This window comes from Pelophylax lessonae (genome assembly GCF_965119305.1).
Source record: "Pelophylax lessonae genome assembly, chromosome: 4".
Classification (NCBI taxonomy): Eukaryota; Metazoa; Chordata; class Amphibia; order Anura; family Ranidae; genus Pelophylax; species Pelophylax lessonae.
In genome coordinates this window covers 670,381,344-670,403,269 of record NC_138771.1, presented here as the reverse complement: position 1 = coordinate 670,403,269, position 21,926 = coordinate 670,381,344, and the positions used below count along the sequence as shown (strand labels likewise).

Sequence of the window (21,926 nt, the reverse complement as noted above, 5' to 3'; positions counted from 1 at the left end):
GGTACTATCGGAAGTGCCCTGGCCAAACCCTTGACGGACTTAACCAAGAAAAAGCTGCCAAAGCAAGTTTGCTGGACAGCAGACTGTGAACAGGCGTTTGCAGGTCTTAAATAGGCTCTGGCCAATGCTCCCGTACTGCAGGCCCCAGACTTCCGCCGCAGGTTTGTGGTTCAGACAGACGCCTCGGCCTATGGCCTAGGGGCTGTGCTGAGCCAGGTGAACCCGGCTGGGGAGGAGCACCCTGTTCTGTATCTCAGCCGAAAGCTGCTGCCCAGGGAGGTGGCCTATGCCACCATAGAGAAGGAGTGTTTGGCAATTGTTGGGCTTTACAAAAGTTGCAGCACTATCTCTATGGCCGTGAATTCACGGTGATCACGGACAACAACCCCCTTAGCTGGTTGCACAGAGCTGCTGGGGACAATGGGAAACTGTTGCGCTGGAGCCTAGTTCTGCAACAGTACAATTTCACCATTCAGCACAGGAAAGGAAGCAATCATGGGAATGCCGATGGTCTGTCCCGCCAGGCGGAACCTTCCATGTAGACGCGTTAGCTGACCCGTTTAGGCTCAGCTGTGCGTCATCTAGAAGAGGGGAGATGTAACATAAATGTCAGATATGGAATAGCTTTGCGTTAGCTAAATATGAAATATGAAGTGATCTGTAGAAATATGTAGTGAATTGTAGATGTAATGTCATTTTGGGTTAATTAATGTATTATCACACACGTCCTGTTAGTAGCATTTGAAAGGACACAGCTGGTATCTGGGATAGAGTTGACACCTCATTGCCAATTAAGGTCCCCCATGCAATTGAACAAAAATTGTCACCTTCCGGGAAGCTTCAAAGGAGACTGCAAGTCATTTTGGCTGTGGAGATCAGCAGGAGGCGGCCATAGGCTTCAAACAGTCTACAAGCATGGAGTGATACCACCAGATCAAAGGAATGTATTTTATCTCTCATAAAAGTTAAAATATTAGTGGCAGAGAGATGAAAATAATTCCTTCTTGTGGCTCACGTATGGGGCTACGAGTACATGTAAATCTGTGTCTGTGGCATGGGTGGGGTCCTGGAGAATTGCACAAAACCGATGTATGGTGCCTGATTGTGGTAGGCAAGCAGTGTTTGGTACTGTCGCGATCAGACCGATGCACTGGTGTCCGAACTCCTATCCCTGGCCCAGCGGTCAGCGCCATTCTGGGCCAATTCAACTATGGTCAGTTCAGAAGACAGAACATCCTGTGGGCTGAGATGGGGGCAACCCCTTGTGGCTGATTCGTTAAGGGCTAAAGTCCAGCCCACATCAATATTCCAATAAATTGGGAATCTGAGATTTGCACATGGTTCTTCCTTGAAGCCAGTTCTGAACTGAGGAGTTCCCGCACGATTTCCGGTATGCTTCTGCCAACGAGATAAGCTTAGGTAAAGTTTATTTCTGTCTTATTTTCTTTTATTTTCATAGCAAATTGCCAATTGTGTGTCTTTTTATCTTTTGTGTATTTTTGGAACTGCTTTTGTTCTGTATATATTGTTTACGCACTGTCCACTTTCGGGTATTAAATTATAAAATTAATAAGTGACTTATGTGTACTAAGCAAGGACTCATACCTCTAGAGAGATTGTTCGTTTGCATTTTAGTGCCTAAATTGCTTGATATACGCTACATGCCAATCTGTATGCAATTGCACTGTGTGTTGGCAGATTGCATGCAGAGTGTACACCAGACGGAGATCTGCGTGTGTGTGGTGTCCCAGCAGACCAGTCTGCGGACAAACTGTTGGGTGGTGGCAGGCTATCGTTTGTGGTGTGTGGGTGTGGGGACAGTGGGAAGAGTGATTAACACAGGGGTTCTGGCTTGTAGGTTAGCTGGAGGAATCCTAGTAGTGTGTGGTAATTGCTAGACTGCTCCCCAACCCTTAGAGTGCACCAGATTGTATGTAAGATTTGTATCTGCCTGTGTGTGGTCAGCCAGCTGGATTGGAGTGGAGTCTCCCTCTAGTGGTGACCGAAGGCAGTGCAGGCTGTGAAAGTATTGCAGCCAATCTTATTACTTAGCAGGAATTTTCTTTATTCTGTTATCCCCTTATACTCCCCAGTCTCGATTCATCACGTCTCGGTTAGCTAGTCACCGTGGGCGTGGTCGAATCGTGACATATGCCTATACAGTGTCTGAAAAATAACTTGGTAATATGACAATTATGTGAAAAAAAATCTTAATTTTGCAAAGAATTCTGGGAAAAATTACAATTCAAAAAACCCACAATGCCTCTTATTAAATACCTTGGAATGTCTACTTTCCAAAAAGGGGTCATTTGGGGGGTATTTGTACTGTTCTGACTTTTCAGGGTCTCAAGAAATGAGATAGGCCGTCAGTACATCAGGTGTGATCAATTTTCAATGATTGGCACTATAGCTTGTAGACTCTATACCTTCGTAAAGACCAAATAATATATACTTATTCGGGTTATTTTTTTCCAAAGATATGTAGCAGTATAAATTTTTTCAAAAATTAATGAAGAAAAATTACTAAATTTCCAAAATTTTAAAACCAAAACGAAGAAAAATGCATTTTTTTTTTGCAAAATTTCCGGTCTTTTTTAATTTATAGTGCAAAAATAAAAAACCCAATGATGATTAAATACCACCAAAACAAAGCTCTATTTGTGTGGAAAAAAAGGATGAACATTTCATATGGGTACAGCGCTGCATGACTGAGTAATTGTCATTCAAAATGCAGTGGTGGCCGGTGTGCTGGGGGCGCAGGGGCGCTGCCCCCCCTATCCATGCGTCCGGCCCCCTAATCTGGACGCATGGAGTTCAATGGGGATTTTTTTTTTAATCACCTGATTAAAGCCAGAGGCTCTAATAGGCTTCAGGAAAGGGTGGACCCGGGGCGCAGAGCAGTGTGCCCCCAGAGCCCACCCATTTTGTGACAATAGCGAATGAAAATTCCCTATTGTCACACCGATCCTCCTCCTGGCCAATCAGAAAGTGGGTCCAATACACGCTTCCTGATTGGCCGAAAGGCAAACCCCATGCCATTGGCTGGGGAGGAGGTGGGAGCCGGGAGGACTGATAACTGAAGAGAAGCCACGAGCCACCGCTGGACACCGAGCCCAACCAGTCCCGGAATGTCCGCAGCCGGTTCACCTCCCTCTCCATCCCGCACCGAGTCCATGGAGGAGCGCTGACAACTGAGGCTGCCCAGAGTCACCGGAGCAGAGGAGCGGGGGACGTTCTAGAAGAGACCGAACACTGTCAGCAAGGCTGAGGTAAGTGCACTGGTCTCGCGGGGACACACACACACACACACTTACGCTGGTCACTCTGCATTGAAAGGGGGCACGATGGCATCTCTGCATTGAAAGGGGGCACGGTGGCATCTCTGCATTGAAAGGGGGCATGCTGGCATCTCTGCATTGAAAGGGGGCATGCTGGCATCTTTGCATTAAAAGGGGGCATGCTGGTATCTCTGCATTGAAAGGGGGCATGCTGGCATCTCTGCATTGAAAGGGGGCATGCTGGCATCTCTGCATTGAAGGGGGCATGCTGGTATCTCTGCATTGAAGGGGGCATGCTGGTATCTCTGCATTGAAGGGGGCACGCTGGTCTCTCAGCATTTTTAGCACTGATTACTGTAGTAATGTCACTGGTCCCCCCAAAAGTGTTAAAAAATGTCAGTTAGGGGTTCGATCTGCCTGCCGCAATGTTGCAGTCCCGCAAAAAATTGCAGATCGCTGCCATTACTAGTAAAAAAAGAAAAAAAAAACAATAAAAATGACATAAATCTTTCCCCTAGTTAGTAGACGCAATAACTTTTGCGCAAACCAATCAAAATACGCTTATAGCAATTTTTTTCATCAAAAATATGTAGTAGAAAACAAATTGGCCTAAAATATTAAAAAAATTAGATTTTTATTTATGAGAATGTGTGATTTTTTTGGAGAATGTCATATAGCAGAATGTGATAAAAAAAATTTTTTTTTCCGAATTGTCGCTCTTTTTTTGTTTATAGCGCAAAAAATTAAAATCGCACAGGTGATCAAATACCACCAAAAGAAAGCTTTATTTGTGGGGAAAAAAGAACGTAAATTTACTTTGGGTACAGCGTTGCACGGCCGCGCAATTGTCCGTTAAATTAACTCAGTGCGGAATCGCAAAAAAGGGCCTGGTCATTAAGGGGGCAAATCCTTCCAGGGCTAAAGTGGTTAAAGGGGGCTTCTAGATTCTGATAAGTCCCCCCCCTCAGACCCCCACAACCACTGGTCCAAAAGAGGCCCTTGTCCCCATCAACATGCGGACACGGTGCTTTGGGGGGTGCCCCCTTGATAAAAATGATCCCCCCATGTTGGCCTGGTATAATTTAGGAGAAGGGGCCAGTGCTGTATCTTGGCCTAGGCCGACAAGGCCCAGGCCTAGGACGGCACTTTGCAGGGGGCAGCAAAAAAGCTGCAACCCCCACGGAAAAAAAACAGCCTCCTCCTGGCTCCCGCAAGAAAAGGGCCCCCTGCCGGCTTGCGCTACACTTTTAGTATAGTGCCAGTCCTATGGGGTGTATTGGGCTGGAGGGCAAGGTCCAGGAGGCAAGTCAGTCTGGCACCCCCATGAAGCGGTCACACTGCTACCTGCCGGTATGATAATACTGGCTATGGCCGGTGAGGACATTCGGACAGACCGCATGCTGCCAACCACAATTAATACAACTGGTCCGACGGCCACCAATGCTAATAGGTGTGGCACTGCAGCCTAAAGCTCTGCCTCCCCTCCTTCGCCCCCAGGTATGGCAGGCATCATGTCAATAATATAATATCATTTCTTTAAACATCCTTGTCCTTGAGTGAGAACACTGAATTGTGTTATATAGAATTAGGACTTTTAATTGTATATGATGACAATATTATTTTGGACCTGCTCACCTCATATGTGCTACCGCAATGTGTCACTGGGTTAGTAAGATTACTCCAATCCTATAAGATATTTGGACTTGTGTTTGCTGCCACTGATTATTTCACTTATTTATATAATGACTCTGGACTTCCTATTCATTATACAAATAAGTGAATTAATCCGATGATTACAATCAGTGGCAGCAAACACAAGTCCAAATATCTTAAAAGAAAGGAGTAATCTTACTAATCCTGTGACACAAGGCTGTACTAATGGGCACTGATAAGGCTGCACTGATGGCCACTGATGAGGTGGCACTAATAAGCTGCACTGATGGGGCTGCACTGATGGGAACTAATATGCTGCACTGACGTGCGCTAATAGGCTGCACTGATGGGCACTAATATGTTGCTCTGATGGCCACTGATGAGGCGGCAGTGGTGCGTACTGATAAACTGCACTGATGGGCACTAATGAGGCGGCAATGATAAGGGAGAACTGATATCCTGCACTGATGGGCATGAGGCGGCACTGATAAGCTTCACTGATGGGGCTGCACTGATATGCTTCCCTGATGGGCACTGATATGTTTCACTGTTGGGCACACCGATGGCCACTAATGAGGCTGCGCTGATGGCCTCTGATGAGATGGCACTGATAAGCTGCACTGATAAGGCTGCAGTGATGGGCAGTAATGAGGCTGCACTGATGGGCGCTGATGAGGCTGAACTTATGTGCACTGATAGACTGTGGTTGTGGTTGTGGTCTGTGGTTTACAGATGACAGGGCGGGTCATAAACATAAAGGGGGTGTGGCCTTTAAAGGAAGGGGTGTGTCATATTTAAATTAGGGGGTGCCAAAGTTTAGTCAGGCCTAGGGCAGCACAAATCCTAAATTTACCACTGGAAGGGGCGATCACTCATCCCCCCCTTCCCTGGCCTTCATGTTCAGATAAGGGTCTGGTATGGATTTTGGGGGTCCCATGCCATATTTTGGTTACATTTTGGCATGGGGTTCCCCTCAAAACCAAAATGGGGGGGGCCCCTATGCAGTTTTTTTTTCTAATGTTAGCAATTGTTTTGTTTACATTCTGCTGTCAGGAGGTGAGTCATGGTTGTTAAGGACCCCCCCGGCTGACCGGTCCTTAACAACAATCTATTGTAATTGGTAAATATACAAAACAAATGTCGAAGATACGAAATAATTTCCAAAATTTGTTTCATATCTTCAGCATTCATTTTCTATGTTAGGAATGGCATTAACCGCTTTACGACTGCCGGCCGCAGATGTACTGTGGCAGGCAGCCGCTCCCAGGCAAATCGCCGTACATGTGCGGCGCTCGCTCTCAGGAGGCTAGGGGGCGAGTGCGCGCCGACGGCATGCTCCTGCCCCTGCTCCTCAGCGGGGAAGCCATGATCGCTCCCCGCTGAGAGAGAAGGACAGTTGGATGTTGTAAACACAGCTGACCGTTCTTCTCCCTAAAATGATCATAGAGCTCCTGTGATCCTTCTATATAGGATCACATGTCTCTATGGTCATTTCAGAAGTCACACCCCCCCCACAGTTAGAATCACTCCCCTAGGCTTACATTTAACCCCTTGATCACCCATAATGTTAACCCTTTCCCTGCCAATGTCATTATTACAGTAACAGTGCATAATTTTAGCACTGATTACTGTAGTAATGTCACTGGTCCCCCCAAAACTGTCAAAAATGTCAGTTAGGGGTCCGATCTGTCTGCCGCAATGTCGAGGTCCCGTTAAAAATTGCAGATCGGCGCCAATACTGGTAAAAAAAAAAAATATTTCCCGTAGTTAGTAGAGGCGATAACTTTTGCGCAGACCAATTAAAATACGCTTATTGCAATTTTTTTAATAAAAATATGTAGCAGAAAACAAATTGGCCTAAAATGTTAAAAATTTTGATTTTTAAATATTTTTGTTTTGAGAATGTCATATAGCAGAATGTGAAAAATATATATATTTTTTTCAAAATTGTCGCTCTCTTTTTGTTTATAGCGCAAAAAATAGAAATTGCACAGGTGATCAAATACCACCAAAAGAAAGCTCTATTTATGGGGAAACAAAGACATAAATTTTATGTGGGTACAGCATTGCACGGCCGCGCAATTGTTAAAATAAGGCAGTGCAGAATCGCAAAATAGGGCCTGGTCATTAAGGGGAAAAATCCTTCCGGTCTTAAAGTGGTTAAATAATATATATTAAAAAAAAAAACAGCGTGTTCCCCCCCCCCCCAAAATTGCAAAACCCACCAATTTATTCTCTAGGGCCTCTGCTCTAAACACAAATATAAAATGTTTTGGGGTTCCAAGTAATTTTCTAGCAAAAAAGTTTGATTTTTATATGTGAACAAAAAGTTCCAGAATAGGCCGAGACTGGAGGAGGTAAAAGGGATTTGGGACCTCTCATTCCCTCCCAACCACAATTCACATATCGTAAGGCTAGGAAAATGAAAACTAAACTTGTAAAGAATGAAGTGTCTCCAGCCAAAAGGAAAAGTGGAATGATTTAAAAGGTTTTTTATGTACCCCCCGTCCCGCCGCTTACCTCCCCATTTTAGAGGAGTAGGGGGGTGAGGATGAGGAGGACGCACAATGAGGCAGGATGTGCTCCATGGGCCGCCATAGCAGTAGCCAACCTATTGCATCACAGCACAGAGCTCCACAGGTGCAGGGTGCTGCAAAATCCCCGCAGACTCCAAAAAGTTCATTAGTGTGGGCTTTTTTCAGCACCTGTGCAGTAGAATGCAGCGTTGCTGTTTGCAGCATCTGTCTAAAGCGGATCAAGTGCGGCCAGATCACCGACCGCTTGGGCACCACATGCTTGACAAGACATATGACGACCTGCCATGCAGTCCGTTGGCAACAGCACCTGAGAGAGGCACCAGATCAAAACAAGCATACATCACCTTGCTCCTCATCTGCGATCTCAAACCCTACTATACCTCATGCCTTCTTAAATACCAGCATTGAGAGGGATGATGGTATAGCAATGAGTGGCACAGAGACTTGCACCCAATCTGCTAGCAGTACACCACCGCTTGATTTGAGCAGCAGGCAAATTTCACTACCCCAGTTGCTGAACCGTAGAAAGAAATACTGTCCCAGCCATCCACTTGCTCAGCTTCTTAATGCTAGCTTGGCAAAATTGCTAGCATTACAGTTGCTGCCTTTTCATCTGGTAGACTCGGCTCCCTTTCGCAAATTTGTGGAATGTGCTGCACCACAGTAGAAGGTCCCAAAAAGGCATTACTTTTCGCGTAAGGCTATTCTGGCTCTCTACCATCATGTGGAAGGTAGTGTTTTGGCCTCGTTGGACAAAGCAGTCAGCAGGAAGGTGCACATTACTGCTGACTCCTGTTCAAGCAGGCATGGACAGGAACGTTACATTTCTTTCACGGCGCACTGGGTAACTCTGCTGCTGCTGGCAGCTGGGAAGGATGCAGGACAGGGTTCGGTGCTGGAGCTTGTTTTGCCACCACGCCTCCAAAAAGCTGGTGCTGGATCTGCCACATCTGGCTACTCCACCACCTCCTCCTCCGCCTCTTCCTCCATGTCCTCTTCTCCTCTTCTGCGCAATTTTTCCTCTGCAACAGCAGTGCTCCCTAAGCGTTCAAGGGGCTACGCAAGCAGTCAGGTTAAAAGATGCCATGCTGTGCTTCAGTTGGTCTGTCTAGAGGATAGGAGTCACACTAGTGCAGAGATTCTGTCAGCTCTGCAGGGGCAGGCTCAGAGATGGTTGACGCCATGACTGCTTGAGCCAGGAATGGTTGTATGCGATAATGGCACCAACCTTCTCTCCGCCCTCTGACAGGGACACTTGACACATGTTCCATGCTTGGCACATGTTCTAAAACTGGTGGTGCAGCATTTCTTGAGCAGATACCGGGCTTCCAAGATCTCCTGAAGCAGGCCAGAAAAGTCTGTGGCCATTCCCGCCGTTCGTTCAATGCCAGTTCTTGCTTATCTGACATTCAACGGGAATTCAACCTCCCCACAAACCGCCTCATTTGTGACATGCCCACTAGGTGTAACTCAACGCTGGCAATGCTGCAGCAGCTGCACATGCAGCAGAGGGCCATCAATGAGTACCTGTGTGAGTATGACACAAGGAGAGGGTCAGGGGAGCTTGGATTTTTTTCGCCACGCCAGTGGCTTTTGATTAGGGATGCATGCATCATCCTGTCACCATTTGAGGAGGCCACAAGGATGGTGAGCCGGAACGATGCATGCATCAGTGACACAATACCGCTAGTCTACCTGTTGAAGCACATGCTGAGTGGAATCATGGACAGAGCACTTGAGGCAGAACAGCGGCAGGAAGAGGAGGATTTCCTCTCCTCACATGGCCCCCTTTATGCAGATATCATTCCTGCAGGGCCACAAAACACACAGGAGGAAGAGGAGGAGGAGGATGAGGATTTCGGCAGTATGGATGTAGAGGAAGAGGATAGCATACAGCAGTCTTCAAGGGATGGTTTTGATTCACCAGAAACCAGAGGAGTTGTGCGTGGTTGGGGAGAGGTTGCTTCTGCTGCTGACAATGTCATCCTTAGTGACCCAGAGGACTCAGAAGCTCATGCCTCCTCCAACTTACATTGCATGGGCTCCCTGATTCTGCAAAGCCTGCGAAAGGACCTGAGGATTCATGCTATCAAGAAGAGGGATAATTACTGGTTGGCAACCCTTCTTGATCCACGTTACAAGAGTAAAGTTGCAGAGCTCATCCTGCCTTCACAGAGGGAGCAGAGGATGAAACATCTTGAGGATGGCTTGAAAAAAAATTTGTGTACCTCCTTTCCAGACACTGGGAGGTCAACATTCTCTGGACCTGTTTCTAAGGCATCCTTCAGCCAAAGGAGGAGCGGTGGAGAAGGCGGCTGATGCCTTTAAACAGTTCTTTTGTCCTAGGTTTAAGCAACCATCGCCAGCATCTCCATCATATGGTGCATGATTATCTAGGCACAAGAGCAGACTTGGAGACCTTTCCAGCTGTGCATCCACTGGCTTACTGTGTCTTGAGGATGGACCACTGGCCAGAACTTGCTCAATATGCAGTGGAGCTACTGGCCTGTTCTGCTTCCAGCGTGCTTTCCGATAGGATGTTCAGTGCTGCTGGAGGTTTTGTGACTGACAAAAGAGTGCGTCTGTCCACAGACTCTGTTGACCAGCTGACTTTTATCAAAATTAACCAGTCATGGATCAACAAGAGCTATCAGGCCCCTGATGCTGTTGTAACTGATTGAATTTGCTAGGGGTCTGCCATCCCTTGAAGACTGCATATGCTGCCTATCCTATTCCTCTACCTTTATTCTGCTAGCTTCCAACAATGTTTTTGGTTTAGGTCACTACCAACCCCCAAGGCCTAATTTATCTGCACTTGTATGGCAGGTGCATACAATTTAAATGTTGTATGTCATTTTTAAACAGCAGACACTGTTCCTGTGCCCTGCTAACTGTGAGGGGTTACAGTGTTCAGGCACCACCAACACCAAAGGCCCAATTTTTAGCACTTGTATAGCACATGAGATTTCAAATTTGCATGGAATTCTTACCAGCAGGTCCCGTTCCTGCACCCAGCAAGAGTAACTGTGAGGCCTTTGTTATGGTGTTCAGGCAACACCTTCCGCCAAGGCCCAATTTTTGGCACTTGTATAGCACATGCGATTTCAAATGTTCATGGAATTCTTACCAGCAGGTCCCATTCCTGCACCAAGCAAGTCTAACTACGAGGCCTTGGTTACGGTGTTCAGGCACCACCTTCCACCAAGGCCCAATTGTTGGCACTTGTATAGCACATTCAATTTCAAATGTTCATGGAATTCTTACCAGCAGGTCCCTTTCCTGCACCCAGCAAGAGTAACTGTGAGGGGTTGGTTACGTTGTTCAGGCACCAGCAACATCAAAAGTCCAATTTTTGGCACCTGTTTGACAAGTATATGCAATTTCAAATATGTATGGATTTGTTAGCAGCAGGACCCGTTCCTGCACCCAGCAAGAGTAACTGTGAGGGGTTACGGTGTTCAGGCACCACCAACAAGCAAGGCCAAAATTTTCTGCACCCGTGTGACAAGTACATGTGATTTGAAATTTGTATCTATATTTGCATATGACATTTTTTCCTTTAGAAATGTGAGTATTGCTGCAGCAGGCTACATACATCATAGAGATGCACTAGTTTACAGGAATATTCAGGGGACCCCCCAGGCACGATATTTGAAGGAATTTTTAATTTTTATAGTTTCACTTTAAGCCTCATTAAAATCAGTAAATCACTGCTCCTTTAAAAACGATCATTTTTAAAACTTTTTTTTCATTGCTACATGTTCCCCAGGTCAGTACCCGGACCCCCATACACTTTTTTGGGGCAATAACTTGCATTTAAGCCTTCAAAATGAGTCTGTTTGATTTTCGAGGTTCGAGTCCCAGAGACTTCAATGGGGTTTGTTTGTTCGAACAAACTTTTCCTCGGTTTGCGAGGTTCTGGTGCGAACAGAACTGGGGGGGGGGGGGGTGTTCGGCTCATCACTAGTTCCCACCAAAGATAAATAAATTATGACAGGCGACCTTGCTCCTTTTTTTTTTACCACTTGGTACCAGAGCTCAGTTTTTTTTTTTGGCAATGGCGTTCATTGTGATTGATGATGGATTTACTTCAGGGGACATTGTTTTTGTTTTTTAATAAAGAACTTTTCAAAAACTGTCTCTTTCTTTTTATTTTTGACACTTTTTGGGTGAATGAGGGGTACAGTGTACCCCATATTCGTGCACTTAAGGGGGGGCTGGGGCTTTTTGGGACCCTCTTATTAAAGGGGGGCTTTCAGATTCCAATAAGTCATGCCCCGCATACGCATACAACCCCTGGGCCAGGGTTGTGGGGAAGAGGCCCTTGGGGGACAAGGTGCTCCAGGGGGGAACCACCTACTGCCTGAAAGCATACCCCCGTGTTGAGGGCATGTGGCCTGGTATGGTTCTGTGGGGGGCGCTCACTCGTCCCACCCTTTTCCTGGCCTGCATACTCAGAGAAATGTGTGTTATGGATTTCAGGGGGACCCCATGTTTTTTTTTTTTTTTTTATTAAAGTTTGAATGCCAATCCAAACATTCAAAATTAATTCTGAAGATACCAAACAAATTCCAAAATGTGCTTCGTATCTTTGGCATTAATTTTGTATATTTGTGGATTCAATTTGGAACAGCATTAAAAAATAAAAAATAAAAATGTTGAAGATCCAAAACAAATTTTGGAATTTGGTTTGTGTCTTCGCTTATTTTGTATATTCACAAATCACAATAGCTGGTTGTTAAAGACCGGCCGGCCACGGCATCCTTAACAACCAAGACTCACCTGCTGTCAGCAGGATTCCCCGCTGACAGCAGAATGTAAACAAAGCAATTGCTGACAATACATTTAAAACAGTGTGGTTGTTCCCCCAATTTATACCAGATCCTTCAGGACTGGTATGGATTCTGGGGGGAACCCCATGCCTATCCATTTACCAGAAAAGTGTCACATAGAACAAAAAAAACACAAAAACACAAACACGGTTTTTGACAACTATTTTATTAAAAATAAAAAAACAACCTCCCCTGATGTAGATCCATTGTCAATCAAGACCCCCGCTGCACCGCTGGACCCGAGAAAGAATAAATAAAAAAGTGCTCCACTCCCACTGAAGGCTCCCGCCCGTCTGCTTGCTCCTCGTTGGCAGGCTTTTCTGTTTTTAAAAACAAATTTCAAGGGATCCAAAAAAATGGAACCCATGTGAAGAAGTTGCAAAAAAGACTCAACACTGGGATAAATGCAAAAGCTTCTTTATTGAAAAAACATGACTGGCAACAAATCCAGTCGCTAAAATCTACAGCAGACCAAGAAAAAAACCTGTCACACCTAAAGCTGTATAATGAACCACATTCATTCTATCACACACATACAGGGCCTCAACCACTTAAAACTTGCACTCCACACACGGACCGCCCCCCAGATGTCCTAATTGTAACCAGTGCACTGGTGAAACAAAAATAGCAAGTACCAACAATGAGATTAACACTGGATAGATATATGGTGTGGGGGACAGTTCAATATCAAGCCTTCTATATGCTCCAATGTGAAAAGTCTTATAACTCCGGGTATTAATTATTTTCACAGGGATGAAAAAATTGCTGAAATAAAGTTCTTAGCCAACAATCGTTCAGAGTATCCTATTTTGCAGGATTAAGGCCTGGCATATTGCATCCCTTGAATTGAAACAAACCCCATTATTGCAGGTGGCAGTGTCCTTTAAACCCAACTTGAATCATGGTGAAAATTAGGGGAATTAGCACCACGTATGTTGGAACGAGTATATGTGTCAAAGATATTGATTGCCCCTGCAATATCACGTGATTATCACTCCCCTTGTCACTTAGTCCATATGGGTATTATTAGGGCATATGCCAGAATATGCGGTCACCGTCTTGACAGTGAAAAAGATGAGACAGTCCATATTTTGGTCTGTGTACATTAATTATGGTCTCCTCTGGGTCAGGGTAGAAATTGGTGCAGTTTGAACACAGTCTATTAGTATATGGCCAACTGGGCCTGAATTGCTACTTACCCCGCCACCATGGACTCGTGTTGTTCTGTCACCGAAAAAAAAAAAGAAGATGATATTTCAGCTTGTTTCTGTGTTTTCACAGGCCCATGAGGCTGAACTCTGCATTTATGGACGCTCACTGTCTCCACGTCTCCGTCACGTGGAGTACCGGAATTCTGAAGGGAACCAGGAAATAGTCAAGGTATGACTTTTTTTGACAAATTTGTTTGTAAGTCGGAACAGGTAAATCTTTTAAGTGTAGACCCAGCCAAAATAATAATTTTTACGTTTTTTGGATAGCATAGGGAAGGGTTAACACCCCTCTACCATTAATTTTGCTGTCTGTACCCCTGAAGATTTCACCTCACTTTCTGTCCCTATGACAGCTGGATTTGGAAAAGTTTTGGGTTGTTGTGGAAACAAGGATGATGAAAAGCTGATAAAGCTTCAGTGGAGACACCATTTCCCATGAGAAGTCTTACAGGAGTGAATTTCCTTTCCTAGGGCTAGATTTCTCCTCACTTCCTGTTGTCACCCTCCGTTTGTAAGTAGGAGTCGTTTGTAAGTCAGATGTTTGTAACCTGGGGACCGCCTGTACACATTTTCAGAACAATCGGAATGTGAAGAATAGCTGGTTGTTAAGGAGCGGGTCAGGAAGCCGGCCGCACGTCCTTAACAACTGATAATTTATCAACTGTCAGTGGGTTTCCCCACTAACATCAACATGGGGACAAGGTTCTTTGGGGCAGAGCCTGGTATGGTGCAGGAAGGGAGGGGCCACTTGGTCATCCCCCTCCTTTCCTGACCTGCCTGGTCGGATAAGGGTCTAGTATTGATGTTGGGGGGACCCGATACGTTTTTTTTTAAAAAATAATTTTGGCGTGTGGTGCCTCTTAAAACCCATACCAGATCCGAAGGGCCTGGTATGCTTGGGGGGGGGACCCCAAGCAGTTTTTTTTTTTTTTTTGCTGGCATTCTTTTTTTTTTTTTCATTCAGCTGTCAGTAGGGAAACCCGCTGACAGCTAATGATTCATCAGTTTTTAAGGACGTGGTTGCCGGCTTCCAGGCCCGACCCTTAACAACCAGCTATTCTTCCCACAGAATTTGAATTACAATTGTTCTGAAAATCTGTAAGTCTTAAGAAAATAAAGAAACCTAAGTACATTTTCCATTCAGCACAGGCCGCACTCATCCAAAGTCACATCAAAATCTCATCTATATGATGTAGGTGTGACTTCCATGTGACTTTTTAGGGTTTACATTGACGTCTATGGACCCCAAGTCGCATGAAAGTTGGACCAGTAGACTACTTTGAAGTCCAGTAGACTACTTTGAAGTCACTGTGACTAGAAGTCTCACAGATATAAACGGTACTCATAGGGAAACATGGGGTGCGACTTGTCATGCGACTTTGGGTGCAAAGTCGAATGGAAAGTCGCACAAAAGCGTGAATGGGGCCTAAATCCTAATCACTTCCTATCACTATATGATAAAAGAACATTTCTCTATATAAATGGAGACTTTAGGAGAAAACATTCAGAGAACAAATGTAAGAAAATCTCAGGAAAGCAATGAGGAGGAGAATGTCGGGGGTCTTCTCTGATTTAGAGCTGAACTCCGGGCAGATAGAAGAGAGAAATAAAGGCAGCTCTTTATACATGAATACAGCCCGGAGTTCAGCTTTACCAGGAAGTGAGAAGACCTCATTATTCCTCATATATCTTCCAGAGATTTCCCAGAATTCTCTCCTGTATGAAGGAGACGTGTATTTCCAGGACTGAAAACTGCCGACATTGATAGAAACAGGAAAATGAGGAAAAAAATACCCGTCACCGATTATTATTACCATGAAGGTGAACTGACTCTGTAATACAAATCATAATAGAAAATAAATACACAAATATAATTCAAATCAGCAGCATTTCCAGGGACAAACCTCTAAATCCCGGAACTGTCCCTGGAATGCAGACACAGCTGGCACTTATCATCGTGTCACTTATTGAATTACATTTCTTATATTTAATCCTTTCACCACCACCATACATAGTACAACTGTCAGATGGAAGCAATCAGGTGGCTGCACAGCCGCCAAATCACTTCCACATTCCCCCCTGGGCGTGCTCCCGCCATGTTTCCTGGCCTCATCGGTGGACCTGTGACCGGCATGGTGGGGCCACCAAGTAGAGGGAATGGAGATCAGCAAATGTCCATTCTCTGATCTCCGCTTCCTGCTAATGACCTGGAAGTGATGTATAAAATGTCACTTCTGATCCTCGCTGTCACTTTCACCAGCCGGCAGGGAAGAAGCTAACGGAGTGCGATCTGTGCTCCATAAGCTATAATGGAAGATAGGTGGGACATTCGGGGTCTTTTTTACCCCTGATGTCTCATTAAAGAGAATCTGTCACCCGAAAAACCATCACATTGTCGCCATGTGATGAAAAAAAAGTTTACTTTAAGAGAAATGTAAAAAAATTAAAGCACCTAAAGTCAGCCCACCAAAATCTTTGTCTGCCCCTCCCCCCATACATGCATGAATGTAAATGCACGTGTCAGGGACACCTACATACAAGGCCATTGATTGCACCACACATTACATATCACCACACACACCGGACTCAGATCAATAACTCTCCGCCCATTTCTCACAGTTATCTCTAAACTGATGACCTGTAGGGGATTATAAAGTGTCTCCTATGGAAAATATAAGGCACCGAAGTTTGTCGCCATTTCACGGGCGCACACAATTTTAAGGTTTGCCATGTTGGGTATCTATTTACTCGGTACAACCTCATCTTTTATCTTTTACCAAAAATGTGGGTCATTTATTGTGTCTGTGTGCCCTAAAATTATTTTTAGGGTTTTATTTACTGAAATGTAGTGCTTAATAAACTGTTGTGCTAATATTGTGTGACATACAAAATTGGGACTAACACTATTTTATTCTCTGGGGTGTCTGCTTCCAGAAAATAGATCATGTTTGGGGGTTTTATCTAATCTTCAAGACTAAAACGATTTTTTATACATAAATGCAAAAAAGGTTCTGGCAGAGAAAGGGTTGAAGGGAATCCGTCATGAGAGAATCATGGGGGCTGCCATTGAAGAACTCTCCTTGTGAGAATGCTAGTTCCCTGGCTGTCATGCTGATGATTTATCCTTAAATACTGTCTCAGTCTCTGACCCGGAACAAGTATAAAGAGAAGAAATTCTGACACTTCTCTGATTCTTATTCCCAGCATGCTTATTCCGGGTTGGAGACTCAAAGTGGAATAAAACCCAAAAACAAAAATAAGATATATTGGAGCTTACCAATCCCTAGATGTAGTGGCTGCATTTGTTTTCTGTTTTTCCCCTTTATTTTCCTCTGTTGATCCTTCCAGTAACACTCCTCCTGTCTTAGGGTGGCTCCTCTATCTATGGAGGGGCAGTGGAGACCCCCTTGGACAGCAGCATTGTCTGGAGAGAGGGGGTGACTAACAAATTAAAGGAGAACTCCAGATAACACTTTATAAGCCATTACACCAACATTTGTGTCTCCTTTTCGGATAAAGGTTTTCCATCAATGAATAAAAGCTGATCATTTTAAGCACCCCTGTTAGTGGTAAGTAGTTTGTCCCAACCCTCTAACTGCCACTTCTGCTGGACAGACTGGTCTGTTATAGGAAGTTGGGAAATAACAGCAGAACCAACAGGTAAAGGAAGGAAGTTACAGGGGGGACTCTGAAAAACAAAGATTGCGGTGTTCATGCCAGTGACAGACGCCATCATATCTGTCATTTTTTATTTTCTCATTACTAAAACTTTATATGTTCTTACATTACACACAGCCAGGGAATTAGAATTTTCAGAAGGAGGCCTACAATGGCAGCCCTCATACTTCTCCCAGGAGACACCACTTCCTCCAATCATAGGCTGATCAATGAACCAATCCCACCACCCATTCCTGTGATGTCACTAGACTGTGGGCGGAGTTCTCACATCTCCCGCCTCCCCCCACATATCTTTATACAACCTCTCCATACATATAACCCAGCATGGAGGGGCTCAGTGAAGGTGGTGGTGAAGGTGTGGAGGTGTCGGATCGGGTCACACAGATCATAAAAGGAGATCCGCCCGGCCTCATAATCCAGATCTATCCTGACTCTGTTACTGGAGAGATTGGTGGGTAAGGGGGTCCAATCACTGTCATGTATCACCCAATACTGATTATTATACCTGTCCAATCCCCAGGACTTCTTATTATATCCAATCCCTGATTCCTTCCCTTCCCTGCCTATACTGGGGTAACACATCCCGACTGTCCATTCATCTGACCCCCCGACATCCACATCCCAGTAATGTCTCCCTGAGGAGAAACTCTGACTGCTCATCACCTGAGGACAATACTGGAATCTCTCCGGTGTTTCTGGGTGATTCTGGTCTATATCTGACTCAGATACAGTTTTCCTGTCATCTGATATCTGTACATAATAATTAGCTGTGTTTCCATCCAGTAATATGTCTGCAGCTCCCTGTATATAGAAGTATACATTTACCTCTCTTATTATATCAGATAAACCTGTGTGTAAGACCCCCGCCACACCCAGACCCCCTCCATCATGGAGGAGTTCCTCATGTCTCTCTCTGTCCTCATTATCTCCATCCTCAGTATCACACAAGTCACCTGTGTCTGATTCCTGTAAGACAGTCAGTGGATCCGTCATGTTACACAGCTCCTCAATGTCCACCATCTTCCTGGACAGCTCCTCCTTCTTTATTTCCAGATCCCGGATGGAGATGGAGATCCGCTCTGCCCGCCCGGAGATCTCCCTCAGGACTCTCTTCTCCAGATCTTCCAGACGTCTCCTGAGATCTCTAAACAGGGCAGTGACTCTCTCGGTGTCTCCAGCTGCTTCTTCTTCTACTTTCCTCCTGTGTTCCTCCAGACTCTGGACTCTTTCCTCCATCTCCTCTCTCTTTGTCAGAAGTTTCTGCAGAACGTTCCTCAGTGTTTTCTTCTTCTTCTCAGAAGCCTCATCCAGTGACTCCATCTCATGTCCTTTATGTCCTCCAATCATAGAACAAGATATACAGACACAGGTCTCATCCTCGGTGCAGTAATACTCCAGGATCTTCTTATGGACGGAGCATTTCCGGCTCTCCATGGACAAGGTGGGGTCACATAAGATTTGTTCTGGGGACTTTTTGTGGACTCTCAGGTGTTTCTCACACAGATAGGCCTCACAGTGTAGACAGGATCTAACAGCAGGTACAGGAGAGTCCACACAGTAAGTACAGAAGACCCCAAACTCCTCCTGACCTGACTGAGCAGACAGGAAAGTCTCTGCTATGTTACGTAGTTTCATGTTCCTGTGCAGTGCAGGACGATCCGGAAAATTTTCTCTGCATTCAGGACAGGAATATCCTCCAGACCCCCCCTGTGTATCCAGCACACCATCAATACAGACCTGGCAGAAGTTGTGTCCACATCTCAGGGTTACAGGATCTGTATAAATGTTCAGACAGATGGAACATTCCAGCTCAGCTCTCAGATCAGCAAACGCCATTGCTGACTGCAGAAATGAAAGTGAAAGTCTGGAGCTAGAAATACAATTGAACTCGTTACAACTCGTCTGCACAGGGCAAGGCTGAGCTCAGCTCTCTGTTGATTTGTTATTTAACCTTTTAACCGCTTTACCACTGCCCACAGTAATATTACTGCGGCAGAGTGGCTCGTTATCGTCTGACGACGTAGTACTACGTCGTCAGACACTCCCCCTTCTGGGCGGCGCTTGCGCTCCGCCGGAGGCTCGCTCCCGCTGTTTTCATTCACAGCGGGAGTCGGGCCAGGGGAGGAGCAGCGGCGATTGCCGCTGCTCTGCCCCGATCGCCGGGGATCTAGTGTGGAGATCCGCCCACCTGTGTAAACACAAGCGGGCGGATCTCCATAGTGACAGGGAGTGACAGATCGGACTGTTCAGCATAGCTGGACATCCGATCTGTCCATGACTCACTCAGTCACCTCCCCCCCTACACGTCAGTAAGCACCAGGCATACATTAACCCCTCCCTCTCCAATAAAATTAACCCCTTCCCTGCCAGTGTCATTTTTACAGTAACAGTGCATATATATAGCACTGATTACTGCAGTAATGTCACTGGTACCCCCAAAAGTGTCAAAAATGTCAGTCAAGGGTCCGATCTGTCCGCCGCAATGTCGCCATCCCCGCAAAAAAAATCGCAGATCGCCGCCATTACGCGTTAAAAAAAAAAACACCAAAAATGACAGAAATCTTTCCCTTTGTTAGTAAACGCAATAACTTTTGCGCAAACCAATCAAAATACGCTTATTGCGATTTTTTTTTACCAAAACATAGGTAGCAGAAAACAAATTGGCCAAAAATTTTTAAAAAAATTGATTTTTACATCTTTTTTGGGGGGAATTTCATATAAAAAAATGTTAAAAATATTGTTATTTTTTCAAAATAAACGCTCTTTTTTTGTTTATAGCGCAAATAGGCCATATCTCCAGAAGGATATAGATACTCTAGAGAGAGTTCAGAGAAGAGCTACTAAACTAGTACATGGATTGCAGGAAAAAACTTACCAGGAAAGGTTAAAGGACCTTAACATGTATAGCTTGGAAGAAAGAAGAGACAGAGGGGATATGATAGAAACTTTTAAATACATAAAGGGAATCAACTCGGTAAAGGAGGAGAGCATATTTAAAAGAAGAAAAACTACCACAAGAGGACACAGTTTTAAATTAGAGGGGCAAAGGTTTAAAAGTAATATGAGGAAGTATTACTTTACTGAGAGAGTAGTGGATGCATGGAATAACCTTCCTGCAGAAGTGGTAGCTGCAAATACAGTGAAGGAGTTTAAGCATGCATGGGATAGGCATAAGGCTATCCTTCATATAAGATAGGGCCAGGGACTATTCATAGGATTCAGATATATTGGGCAGACTAGATGGGCCAAATGGTTCTTATCTGCCGACACATTCTATGTTTCTATGTTTCTATGTAAGTAAAAATCGCACAGGTGATTAAATACCACCAAAAGAAAGCTCTGTTTGTGGGAAAAAAAGGACGTAAATTTCGTTTGGGTACAGCGTCGCACGACCGCGCAATTGTCAGTTGAAGTCGCACAGCGCCGAATCGCAAAAAGTGGCCTGGACGGAAGACAGCAAAATCCTCCGGTGGTAAAGTGGTTAATGTCAGAATAAGACAAGCCCCATTATTGTGTACATTTACAATGATAAAAATCTATTTAATTAATTGTGGAGTGGCATGGCATGCTTTACTTCCAGCATTCGTATCCACAGACCACATCAGGGGTGCAGCATCTAGATGTAGGGTACATGGGCCTTTCTTTTCCAGCAGCAAGCCTGTTATACACCCAGAGATGAAGAGAAGGTGGTGGAGTGTCTAACCAAGTCTTCATCCTCCTCCTCTGTCTCCCAGGAACAGAAACGCTTGAAGTCATCAGTAGCTGCTAAAGCTTCATATTCTTCCTCCTCATCCACAGATACTCCTTTCATTGCCCCACCAATTGGCATGGAGGAGTCAGCTGAGCTATTTCAGCACAGTGTCAGTCATTGGCTGCAAGAGGATGCACAGCAATTACCCACTTGCCGACCGGGCCATAGCCGAATGATGGTACAATGACGTCCTCCCAGAATTGTACTTGCTGTGCGCCCCCACAAGACGACGCATCTTTCATCACGGCGCATCACAGATCACGGTAAAGGACCAACGGCATCGGCCTTTTACCATGTGATCGCTCCGTCCAATGATGGAGCGATCAGTTGTCAACAAACTGACGCATGTCCGGTTCAGTTCTCTCCTCTCCTCGCACTAGGGTTGCCACCTCATCCCTTTAAAACAGGACACATATGAATTACACAGGTTCTAAGGCTGATATAATGCACATAAGGCACTAAGTAAGTTTAACTACCACCTTAATCAGTCACAGAACCTGTGTAATTAATGTGTGTCCTGGTTTAAAGGGATGAGGTGGCAACTCTACCTCGCACGCTGTACACAGCGATTGATACAGCATGTGAGGAGAGATGGGAGGCTGCAGCACTGCTCACCCCCTGCCACCTCTATTCCTCAATCATACCTCAGTCATGCCCATCCATGCCTCAATCATGCCTCATCCATGCCACATCCATGCTTCATCTGTGCCCACCCATGCCACCTCAGTGCTCATCAGTGCCACATCCATGCCACCTCAGTGCTCATCCATGCCAAATCCATGCCACGTCAGTGCTCATACATGCCACATCCATGCCACGTCAGTGCTCATACATGCCACATCAGTGCTTATCTGTGCCAGATCAGTGCTCATCCATGCCACATCAGTGCTCATCCGGGCCACATCAGTGCTCATCCGTACCACATCCATGGCACATCAGTGCTCATCCGGGCCACATCCATGCCATGTCAGTGCTCATCCATGCCA

At 45.3% G+C, this 21,926-nt stretch overlaps 1 protein-coding gene across 1 annotated transcript in view; it reads right to left on the bottom strand.

Moving 5' to 3' along the window:
• Positions 1 to 19,025, bottom strand: part of LOC309553103 (uncharacterized protein) — a gene marked incomplete at both ends in the record, with an annotated part of 128,987 nt that extends 109,962 nt beyond the window's left edge. Inside the window, one exon of the mRNA XM_082254000.1 lies at positions 17,458 to 19,025. Within this exon, the coding sequence (XP_082110126.1) occupies positions 17,458 to 19,025 (1,568 nt within the window). The remainder of the gene's footprint in view (positions 1 to 17,457) is intronic.
• Positions 19,026 to 21,926: the final 2,901 nt, after the last annotated feature.